Genomic DNA, 12758 nt, shown 5'->3' with positions numbered 1-12758 from the left:
AGATTTAAATATGGGTTGGATGTCGCTGTGGAGCAAAATGGAAGCGAAAGCTACAGCCAAATAAAAATATACAGAAAATGAAATTGGAAAACCTCATACGAAACAAGCTCATGTTCTTCTTACAAACAGCAGCATTAGCTCACAACCTAATCAAGTTCTTTGTGATTTGCCTCAACTAAGGATTATTACATCTTAATTCCAACAATCTGGTCTAAGTATTTACATGTCTGGAAAATGCTAAGGGATATGAAAAATTGAAACACAAAAGAAACGACAGCATATTTGTTTGATTTCTTTTTTTACAAATAAGAGTATGGAGGAGAAGTCCATATCGAAGCTGAGAGCAAACGCCTGGATTTCCAGCCTAAAGCGAGCCTATTATTGCCCAGTTCCTCCACTCTATATCCATCATTGAATAATCCCACCAGAAGCTTTGCTTGACAATGATTACCAAAGCTGATGTTAACTGCCTTGTATCCTACTGAATTTAACCATTCCGACCAGGGACCACTCTTGTCTTCGTTTCGGGTTCGGTAAATCTGGTTCAAGGAACCGCCTATTCGAGGCCCCAGAATTAGTCTTTCGACCAAGGTTCGAGCCCTGCACTGCATAGGGAACCCGGCTTCTAATGAGTCGAATATGGCTGAGTAATGGTGCAATGAGTCCATGAACCGTCCCATGAACTCGGCATCTCCAATGGGTCCTACTTCTTCTTCCACCAGGGTCACCAATCTTGGGTTCAGAGTCTTGGCGCCGGATAAAAATGAAGCGACCGAACCGGGTGCTCGGTGACTAAAGTGGGGTGAGTGCAACATACAATTGATCATCAAGGCCTCACCTTGTACTAACTTCAAAGCCAACGGTCTAAATGTTTCATCGGAGTCTAGCTTATATTGATGGAAAGAAAAAGGCTGCCCAATAGAGGCTGCAAAAGCGGCTAACCGTCGACCGGTCTCTTGAATGGTCCCAATTGATCGACAGCCGTTGTTGCCTCTTGATAAAGCCGTGATTCTAAGATGTGGGGTTGGTGGTCCGTCTTTCCTAGACACCAAAGATTGCATCAAAGACGCCCATTGGATCCCTTCCATGATGTCGTAGTCCACTATGTGGATCCTCCTCTCATGACTCACTGCTTCCAGGATTGCTTGATTGGCGGTGAAGTGACCGAATTTAACATAAGGTGACATGTCCTGCAACAGCTGAAACGCGGCAAGCATGTCCGATTGATGGTGTTTGTCACGGTGATGATGAGTTCCATTGGTTATCAAATGCTTGGAATGTCCACCTCTGGAGCCTTCGAGTAGACCCTGTAAGGCATCGATGAAATAAGCCGCCAACCTTTCCATGTTGGTTCCATTAATCGGGGATACCAACTCCTTGAGCCGAACCAATATCACCCGAGCTAGTTCACGGCTCTTGGTAGCCCCCATGAGCGCCTCGGCAGCAGCCATCAGTAAGTGAACCAACCTCAACCCCTTCAAATCTCCACCTTTCGTTTCATCATCTACAACCATCGTATCGGTTGAGATGGAAACAGAAACAGAGTCACTTGACTCGTTTTCGACTCGAGCCAACGCGAACTCTGTTCCATCATCCATCTTGGACTCAATGAGATCTTGAAACTCGTCACGGTCACTCGATAACAAGTCCCAATCAACAACCAGGGAACCCCAGTCATTCCAGGTACATGCAGGGTCATCATACGTAGTGGTGGTGGTGGTTGTGCTGGTACTGTAAGTAGAGAAGTCGACCTCGAAGGCGTTATCTATGGCCATGGCCGTGGCTGCCTACTAGTTTAAGGGATTTGGGTGTATCAAGAGACTAAGGTAGGAATCAAATACAGTATAAAAAGTTATAATAATTTAGGGATTACCGACTAAGCTGTTCGATTGATCCCAAGGTTGGTTTGGTTTTATATACACCCAACACCATGGTCTCTATCAAATACTTCACTGAACTTGTATTTTTTTGAGGTGGAAGCCCTCCAATTTATGAATATTATCAAACCATCTCCCCTACAAATATCAGTATGTCTTTTTCCATATCTTCCACTCTCACTTAATACAATAACCACCTACTTTATGCTTACATCATGAATACCTAGAATCTGAAGGTAGATTGTAAACATCAAAGATATAGGGGCCATTGTTTGTCTATTTTCTTTTAATGTAGATACTATAGATAAGCTAGAAAAGCAACTTGTCTTACAAATAGTTGACAAACAAAGATATTGTTGATGAGAATAAGTTTATTTCGTTAATTGTTGATTCTTTATCCATTCTGATTTAGGTGGAGAGTCGATGTCAGGGAAAAGACATTCATTGGTCGGTATATTTCTATGAGAGAGGAAGGTGATTCGTTTAAATGGGAGCTGGAAGGGGAGAAGAAATCCTCTTTCAATCTCTCTTGGTGCCTACTATAAGGTGGTTGATGCCAAACCTAGGGTTAACATGTCTGTAATATGTTAATAGGCTGACAAGCTATGAAGATATAGTTATCAGCCATTTAATTTAGTTGTCAAAAGTCACATTAAGGTAAAAAATTATGAGTTTTGGATGATAATCCGGCAGAAGATGATTTCTCTCGGAATAATTTTCAGAAATTCCATTTGATAATGTAATCGTTCGAAAAATTTTATTAGTAGTGATTTAGCCCGTATAATATATATATATATATATAGTTGGTAAATAAGTTCCACTAATGGAGGTTGGTAAGCAATGTCATCCTGGAGCAGGTGATGATTTAAAGTTGATTTGTTTATTAAAGCCACCAGATCACACCCTGCCCTGCTTGGTTTTGTTGATCCTGCCCCCTCATTTGCAGCACCTATATAAAAAGTCAACTTTTTGGACCTATAATTAAGCAAAAATAAGAAATATTCATCAGTTATACTAATGAAAAATTGTGTATATATATAGTACTTAATTTATTATATTGTTTGTTTACTTGTGAAATTTGTAAGTGAGATCCACATATGATATGAGTAAATTATGCAAGTAGAAACTAGAAATGGAATGGTGGAATATGTAGATAAAAGCAAGGGGAGAATATAGAGAAACGTAAGAATAGAGGCGCATGACTGCAAAATCTTGAAACAAAGACAGGGATGTGACCAATGAATTTTGCGTAGCAATCATCAAAAGTGAAAGCTCAGTTGCATGAAAACATAATGTTAGAAAAGGGGGGTTTGGACAAGGTATTTACCTTACATTGTTATCGTCATAACACAAATATTTGTGGCATTTACGAATAAGCTTGCCCATAAAGGTTTTCAGGAAAAAGAAGACTACATTATCATTTGACCAGTCTAATTAATTTCCTAAATGCTAATAATTTCTTGGCCGGCTGCACTCCCAGTCACATTCCCAGCTTTACCCTACGTCCCCACCATATAGCTTGCATGGCTTTCTCAGAATTGTCTTTTTTTTTAACTATTCATGCTGAGATACCGTAGGATCCAATGGATGTTCATTACTTGCTTTTAATTGAAATTATTGATACAAATTTAATTAGTCTCGGTTGATTAGTTAATTGTTAAAATTTATAAGCTATAATTCTTTTTCACTCATAAGCTATATAGTTAGTCAATAAATATTAGTTATCGAAATATGAATTATTTAAATGTTGCCGCTAAACCTTTGAATTATTTTTTTATTGGAATGTTAAATCATTAATAACGTGATGAAATGGTCGTTATGTTTTTGTTTTTTTAATAAAAAGTAGTCAATTCTTCTTACCGACACTTCCAGTCAATCGTCATTCATAATAAGATCAATAATAAAATATTCATATTTTACTTATAGTTCTTCTTTTTGGATTGATTTTCTATTGAACTCATTCAAAATTACAAAAAAATCATCTAAATGTTCGGCATTCTAATGTTTCGATCTCTTTCGACGATCAAATGATAAGGCTAGTTTCGAAGTATATTATTCATTTTCTCAAAAGGAATCTACCCACTATTATGATCTTTAATAACACCATAAACCCCTCAAATTCGAGAAAACATCCAAACTCCAAAAATGATAGATTTTATTTATGTCTAATTTCTTGAGTTTTAAAGAGATACTGAAAAAATCTAAATCAATATGGAGTAGAGGATGATGAGACTTCTTTGATGTATAGGGTGGGCACAAAAAGATATCAAAAATGATAATTTTTTGCTATGATTAAAAATTAATGAATCCCCTAATTTTGATGAAGAAAATGATGAGTTGAAAATTTTAACTTCCACGTCAATACCAAAATATTATATTATTCAGTTGTTGATAATTTAATGATCCAATAATAATAATTTGAAAAGTTTAATAACAAAATTTTAATCATTTATAATTAAATGAGAAAAATGAAACAAACACTAGAATTTAATGACTAAGAATGTAGTTTACTTTTTTTTTTCTCTTAAGGTGCGTTTGGTTCACGGAATGTAACATTACCTTCGGGAATAAGATTACCGGAATATTACATTACCTTACACATTACCGGGAATGTTATATTATTGTGTTTGGTTTGTTTGACAGGAATGTATGATTACAGTGTTTGGTTAAAGGAATAAAAGATTACTGAAATGCATATTTTACTAAAGTGTTCTTATGATATTCTTTTAACAAGTTGAATTCCAAATATTTAAATGAAAATATTTATATAAAAATTCATAGAAAATATATTATTGTATTATTTTCAATTTATATATTTTTTATTAAATTTAAATTCATAAAATCTATATAATTTTTTTGCAATATTTAAAAGATAAATGGGCATATTAAAAGAGTAAATATACCATATATTCTTTTAAACTTAATTAATATTTAAAAAGTTATGCTAATTTGTGGAAATAAATTTTTGAAATAAATTTGTGAAAACAAAATATTATAGCTTTTGAAATAAAAGTAAGGATAATTTTGAAATAAATATTTTGTTTTAAGGGCATTTTAGTCCAAGTTGAAGGGAAACAAAAAATACTTAAGAAAAGCATGGGATTAACATTCCCGGTAAAAAGAGAAAAAAATTTACTGTTAGGAATATTTTATTACTCCCTATTAGGAATATTTCTCATCCAAACGTGGGAATTTGAATCTGAAAAGAAAAATTCCCACCAGGAATCTTGAATTCCATGATCCAATCTCCCCCTTAGAATTTTAAAGTCTATTAAATGATAATCGATAGTTATTTGGTTTTGATAATTTGATTGGATATAACAAATTATCTATTAAAAAATGTTTGAATGTGTATAATTTTTAAATAAAATGTCTGAATTTTTATGGATGGGAATATTGGTTGATTGAGTCACATTCAAACAGCACAGGGTGGCAGCATAATTGGACTTGATAAATGTCAAGTAATTGCAAATCAAAATGATATGATGTAGTGCGGAAGGCTGGTTAAATTTGTTGGTTATTTGCAGCTGCGACGATAAATGAATTTTGGCCAACAAATAAATTAAATTATCATCCACTTCATACAAAACCATCCATATTTATATGAACCAAACGACATTAGTGATTAAAAAAATATATTGTTATTTCTTGGGATTTTAAGTTTAAACATGAAACATGTCAGAATGTGAGCGTTTATTGTCAAAAGATTAAAAGTCTTTGACATATACTGAATAAAAATCAAGCTTGATTAAGTGTTTACACGCTCTTTATTTCCAATATCCTAATTTCAATCCCTTTTAATCTCAATTTTTTGTTTTATTTTAATTTTTGTCTAATAAGATCATGATATAAATAATATATTTGTGAACAATATACCAAGAATAAGGGATAGACCAAGGACAGGACGAGTGGGGTAGTTGACTCCTAAAAATTTCAATTTTTTTTATAGTGTAGATAATTTTTTTGTATTTTCCATTGAAAATATGCTTTCGTCCTCTCAAAATTTTATAAGTTTACCACTAACATAAAATTTTATGTTCGTTCATGATAATAGCTATGCTTGTCTTAGTGTTTGTCTTTTTTTAATATCCCAGGTTCAATCCCTTTATAGTGCATTTAATGTTTTCTTTAATCTCCATCCAATAAGATGATGACACATGTCATCATCTTATTCGATGATTAAATTTTCAAATTTTTAAAATACTACGAACTAAAATGAGGACGAAAATGATAAACTTTTTAAATATTAAGGATGAATTGTATTATTTTGAGTTAGAACTAAATTGATAGAATGTGTGAATTTTTAAGATTAAAAGTATTGAGTATTATAATATATCACATCATTTTCTTAGTTAAAAACTTAATAGAAATTTAACTGTTAATGACGAGGAATAACATATATATATATATATATATATAATTTATAGTTTACAATAAAATTTTATTATTATGATTAATATCATGAAAGTTAAATTTAGCAGCATCTAAAAGTTGTTGCAAATATTCCAATTTTAGGTAAGATGTAATTATAATATTTCACATTCACATCAGATGTGATTGCAAAATATGATAGTTAAAATAAACCTCTTTTTCTTCTAATGTATAGTCATACTGTACATTCAAGTATAACAAATAAGTGCACCAACGAAACGATTTCGGTTGTCAAAAAATATTTTGCCTAAGATATTCAATTGCTAATGTTGAACTTAATGAGTGGTTTGGTTTCGGTAGTAAAATAGATGTTACTATCTCTAAAGGAAAAATTATAAACATAAATTATGTTAACGACTATTTAAAAAAATGGTAATGCTAATTTCTACCATTAAAGACGTTTACTGCTCACGTACCCAACAAATGGGAAGGCAAAGAATTTAGAAACGAAGATTTCATGCTTGGATACTTTAAAATGATTATTTTTAACAGCTCGATCACCTTGACCCTCTCTCAAGAATTACCGGTCATTTTTATTAACTCAAAATAAATTCGAACCTGGTCGTCCATCAAGTCGGCAATGGAAAGTTGCTGTCGCTTATGTAAAAAACTCAATGATTGGGTAATCCATTAACAAAGTTAAAAAATCATCAATCGTATAAAACAAAGTAAATCAAATTATCTTAGCAATGTTAATATCATAATGCTTGAATTACCATGATGATATTTCCAAACTTACCATTTTCCATATTTTTTTCATTGAAATATTTAAGCTTGAATATATAGTACATTTCTTGCTGAGCAAACAGCTACGTATTCTTACATTTATTTTTGACTTTATAATTTATTTATTTTTTTGGAAGTTGAATCAATTGAGTTCTCAATGCATACGTCGACCCACATAGATAAATTGTGGCTAAGGACGTGGCAGCAAATCAGGATGGGAGAAAGGCAGCTAGAGAACGGTCGGGCTGGCAGTTGCATATGTAATGAAAGAAAGAGACATGTCCGGGAAAGCGAGGCACCTCCACTCTGAATTACTCTTTTATATCTTACTCTTTTATACACAAAAGAATATAAATATAATTCAAACATATTAAATATTTTATATTGTGGGTGTTTATATACAATATTCAAACCTTTCCAAAGTCAAGTTTAGATTCTTAATATTTTAAGGAAATCACAATATTTAATCATATGTATAATATAATGTATAGGAATGCCACTATAATGGATATATCATAGTTTGATAGATGGGTTATGTCATAACCGTTTTTCGGCGGAACAATCGTTTGATTGTTTAAAAAAATAGTTACGACTTTACTTTTGAATTAATTTGGATTAAATTGGAAAGAGTCGCCATCGAAATTTAGGTTAGGTAGGTCGAATATCTAAAAACGTCCTTTCAAAACAATTTTTAAAAAAATTGTTTTTTAAGACAAAAATTGGTCTGCGTTTACCAAAAATTCAATTAAAACGGGTTCGGAAGTCGGTTACGCGTAGAGAAGGATTAGCACCCCCACAATGCCCAAAATTGATATTGTTTAGCTTACACATTGTTGTAATGGTGAAAACCCTGAATCGAATATAAAATTAAAATATGATCCTTTTATATAATATTGATTAATTTGCTTCAATAAAATTAATTAATTAGAAAAAAAAATATTTAATTTTGAAATGAAATCTCGACATTAACAATCCTCCGTCGAGAAAGCTATTTCATCTATTTCTTATTCAAATTCGAAAATTTCATTCTCCTTGATTTTTTTTAAATTCGAATCGAATATAATTTAAATATCAATTTTTGCATGAAATAATATAATAAAATTTTTAAGAAAATATAATAAAATATTTATAATAATAATAATTTAATCTTTAAAGATGAAATAAAATAATAAGTAAGAAAAAAATAATATTTGAAAATAATAATATAATTTGTAATGTGAGAACAACATAATTTTATAGGATAAGAATCTCACGACATTTTCAATCACATGATAATCAAAAGTTTTTGAAAATAAGAACATAATTTTAAACACTATATAATGTGAGAACAACACAATTAATAAAATAATACAATATATATTTTATAAAACACACACCTACCGTAAAGTAATTTTCCATCACCTTGACCCATAAAATTAAATTGTTTAAAGATGAATTTTATATGATAATTGGAGCTCCACTTGCAAAATCTTTTGAAAATAAGGACAATGAAATCTCACGTCATTTTGAATTTCATTATTGTATTCCATTATATATTTAATATTTAATGTTAACAAAGATGTCAAAACCAATTAAAACGGTGTTTGCTAAAAGTTAATAAAATATATATTATGAATACACAAGATTTTGAAAATATAATAAATAACAAAGAAATTGATTTACATAATAAATTAAATAACATTAAAGCTTTTATGACAAATAAATTTACTAAGTAAATATAATTGAAACTACTTTATAGGTTTAGAACGAAATCAAACAAGTTTAAATTAATGATATATATATATTCAAATTAATATAAATATTAACATGACTTAAATGCTAATTTACAACATGAAATAATAAAGACTAACAAATTAAATAATTAGGTGACTAAAAACAAAAGAATAATAAATTTTAAGATCAAATTTAAATATAAAATAATATAATATACGATCAGTGACTATAATATAATAATTAAACATATAGTGACCAATGTCAAATATTTACAATAATACGTAACATATAAAAATAGGATTAAAATGTAAAATAAATTAAAATAGTAGCTCAAGTTAAAAGTTATACTAATGACCATAATAGAAAATTACAAACTAAGAATGATCTTATTGGCGCATATCCCATGCGAAATTACAGATTGTCCCTTCGTTAAAACTACGTCATTTTGTACAGTATATTTAAAACCCAAAACGGGCTATTATTCTCATTTTCCCCTCATTTTCTCATCTCACACAAATAAAAGAGAGAGAGTTTGAGAGAATTCTCTCAATTCTCTCAAGCACAGAAAGGTTCCCACGGTGGCCGGAGGCTCCAACGGCGGAGTCAACGACGGAGCACGGTTGCCAGAAAAATAAAATTGACCTCAAATCATTCTATTTCTTCCCCACAACCCGAATATCTACTTAGTTTCACCTAAAATCAACCATAGGAAAGTAGATCTAGAGATTACCTTCAAAAGAAATGAAGAACACGACAACTTTCGAGCTTCCACGGCCGACTTTATAGCTTCCTGATGTCTTTGAACCTCCACTGTAAGTCGTCTCCCCTTGCTTCATGTTTTTGTTTTTTTTCCTTGATGAGTGTTTATTTTTTTATTTTTTATGTTCTCCCCTCCTGTTCGTGAATGCCTCCTCCTTCTTTATGGTTCCATCCTCACCGAATCCCCTTGTCCCTTTATTTTTTTTTTCTAATGTTTTGGTAAGATGTTGATGGGTTATGTGAGATTTGTTAGATTTGCTGACTTTGGTGATGATTTAGGTAAAGTTTGAGTGGGGTTTTTTTGTAAGTGGGTGAGTGGAATGGTGTTATTCACGTGGGGGCATCGATTTTAATTAAAATAAGAAAATGGTGCTCACAGGTTAGTCTAAATATACCAATTATTTTTTTAAACCTACCAATTTTTTTATTAAAACACTAAAATATTATTAAACCTACCAATTTTTTATTAAAACACCAAAAGATTAATGTAATGATTATGATTTTTATTGTTTTTTATTAAAATTTTTAATCATTATGTAATAATGATGTCTTTTTCATTATTATTATTTTATTAAAGTATTTTTTATTTATTTCTTCAACATGATAATAATTATTTATTTTTAAAATTTTTGTTATCTTTTTTACTTATTTAATTATATATACATGTATAAAAAAGCAAATATTTAAATATTCATTGATAAATAAACTAGAATTACAATAAATTGAACGTTACATAATTACTTCGATAAGTCAAAAGTTTCAGGAATACGAAAAAAATATTTACGAAACTCTTCCTGACGACTAGCATATGGGTCTTCCCATGCAGATGAAATGTCACTTTTATATGTGATCCGAAGTGGATTAGTCATCGGCAAAGGACAACCTTCGCGTAAATCCGCTTTAATGTAATGGTTATCATTCACATGTACAATGACGATTGTCCCATGTGGCTCTGATTGTGGTGGACTGGACCAAAGCGGTAAAATCGTAGTACAACCTTCGACGTTTCCTCTATTAGCTAGACTTATAACAACTTTATTGTATGCAGAAGCAATAATCAATCCCGTGTTTGGCATTTCCATCCATTTTCCGGCTAATTGTTTGGTTTTATAGATTTTTTTATAACATTCCGTTCCAAATATATACTTATACTTTTGATGGTTAACATCTAACTCCCGCACCAAGTCTGACCGAATTCGAGGCCATTGATCCTCAGATAGACCAAGAGCGACAACGACTGATCAAAATCTGCAATTTCTGTCACCTATTACATCTTGTAAAATATATATAGTAGTAAATAAAATAAAAAATTATAATATGTGATTGTTTTACTTGATTAGAGAAAAAAAGGCGACGTCGATGTAGAAAATCCAACACAATTTGAGTTGTTTAAAAAATGATATTTTTATGTGTCAAATCAAATCAGAATAATATGAGGATAAAATTAAAAGGTTCTAGAAACGTGCAAATTGGGGACTATGATGCATTAAATTGAAAACAAGTGTGACTCCTTCAGAATAAACCCATGTGTCCGAAAATAAATTACCCTGGACCCCAATTAAACGACGTTGTTTTATCCAAATGAACTAAAACCTTAAATTACCATTTAACCTAAAAACAAAACATCGTCTATACTAAATCTAAACCTTTCCCAAACTAACATTGTCGCCTTCCCCATTTCTCAACCTTTCTTCTTCTTCATTCACGGCCACCTCTCACACTCAACGCCGCCGACAACTCACCGGACTTCCCACATCTCATGCAAGGCGACCAAGGACTCAACGACTCCCTTCATTCTTTGATTTTCACTCTCGACGAAATCAACAGTGCTAAAGAAAACTTCAAACAGAGGGTAAATTAATCCTATATCTATTCTAAGCTTCAAATTTTTATTTATTTATTCAACAACATATATAGAAATGAAATTTCCAGTTGAAATGCAAATGGAACATCTTAACATATATTGCTTCTTAACATACCAGATGAATAACCCTTTTTTTTCGTGTTTTCTGCTTGCTTCCTCCCTTCAAATAGTTCGAATGACTTTATTTATAATGAGTTTTTGATTCCCACTAGTTGATCAATAATAGTATATTAGTTTTTTCTAAGTGAGTGGAATGGGTTGGAAGGTATGGGCATCTCGTTGGATGTTGTGCGTGAGTAGGATGTTTTTACTGTTAAAAGAAAGTGGTTTGACTGGTACCTTTAGTAGAACCCTTGATCGATACATATCACCAAATTATGTGCATAAAGGTGTTTTTGTCTTAATTACATATAGAATAAATGATTATAAATATAAATTAATTGTTGTCATATCTATGATGAGGATGGATGGAAATATTTGATATAAAAAATGTACTATAAAAATTAATTTAACAAATAATTATAATGGAAGAAGTAAATGATTTATGCATATAAAATACTTCTATAATTATATTTGAATATCATTTTTAAAAGTGATATTCGAGCTATTTTTCAACTGAATTGATATTTGATTAATTCATAATATCAATTTAATTGAAAATTTTATAATAATTAAAAATAATTTTATCTTTCGCACATGTGTAAGTTTTTTTTAATAGATAAGTCACTTTATATTTGTCTAAGAGACTTCCAAAATAAAATTTAAAAAGAAAATAACAAAAAAACATAAGTTGATTGATCAAATTTTTCACTTTTTAATTTATTAGAAATTAATTTTAAAAAGTAAATAAAAACAAAAAATAATGGGAGAAAATAATTCACTCAAATATTTTTTTCAATTCTTTTAAATGTTAATACAACTAAAATAAAAATATTAGAGAATTTTTTTTTATAATTAGCCAAATTTAAATGAAATTGTATCAATTTTTTTAAAATCTTATGAAATAATAATCCTAAAATAATAATAATTAAATTATAATTAAAATATACCAATTTCCCATATCAACCATGGAGGGGTACAAAAGAGTTTATAATGAATTCAGGGAAAGACTTAGGCGAGGACAGGTGGAGGTCGCCTCTCTTAAAATTTTAATTTTTTACATATTTTAGATTTTTTTTATTTTTCCTTTAATATGTTTTTATGTATTAAATTTTTATAAGTTTATTTCTCCTTAAAATTTTATAAGTTCATCACTCTTAACATAAAACTTTGCGTCCGACACCGAATGAAATTCCAAATATTAAAAATTCATAAATCAAATTAAAACACTGCCCAATATAAATATTCACAAATATAATTTTTCTAATCTCATACTAATTAAATTCCAA

The 12758-nt window shown here is 30.4% G+C and overlaps 1 protein-coding gene across 1 annotated transcript; it reads right to left on the bottom strand.

Moving 5' to 3' along the window:
• Window positions 1-260: 260 nt before the first annotated feature.
• LOC120180379 (protein NODULATION SIGNALING PATHWAY 2-like) lies at window positions 261-1869 on the bottom strand. Its single transcript, XM_039185712.1, has one exon. The coding sequence runs from the start codon at window positions 1773-1775 to the stop codon at window positions 300-302; it is 1476 nt and encodes a 491-aa protein (XP_039041643.1). The 5' UTR covers window positions 1776-1869; the 3' UTR covers window positions 261-299.
• Window positions 1870-12758: the final 10889 nt, after the last annotated feature.

This window comes from Hibiscus syriacus, unplaced genomic scaffold (assembly GCF_006381635.1).
Source record: "Hibiscus syriacus cultivar Baekdansim isolate YM2019G1 unplaced genomic scaffold, ASM638163v2 tig00112495_pilon, whole genome shotgun sequence".
In the NCBI taxonomy this organism is placed as follows: Eukaryota; Viridiplantae; Streptophyta; class Magnoliopsida; order Malvales; family Malvaceae; genus Hibiscus; species Hibiscus syriacus.
This window is presented reverse-complemented; position numbering and strand designations above follow the sequence as displayed.

Excerpts from the sequence above, each read along its gene's own strand:
- LOC120180379 (XM_039185712.1), bottom strand. The coding sequence starts at position 1,775 with ATGGCCATAGATAACGCCTTCGAGGTCGACTTCTCTACTTACAGTACC.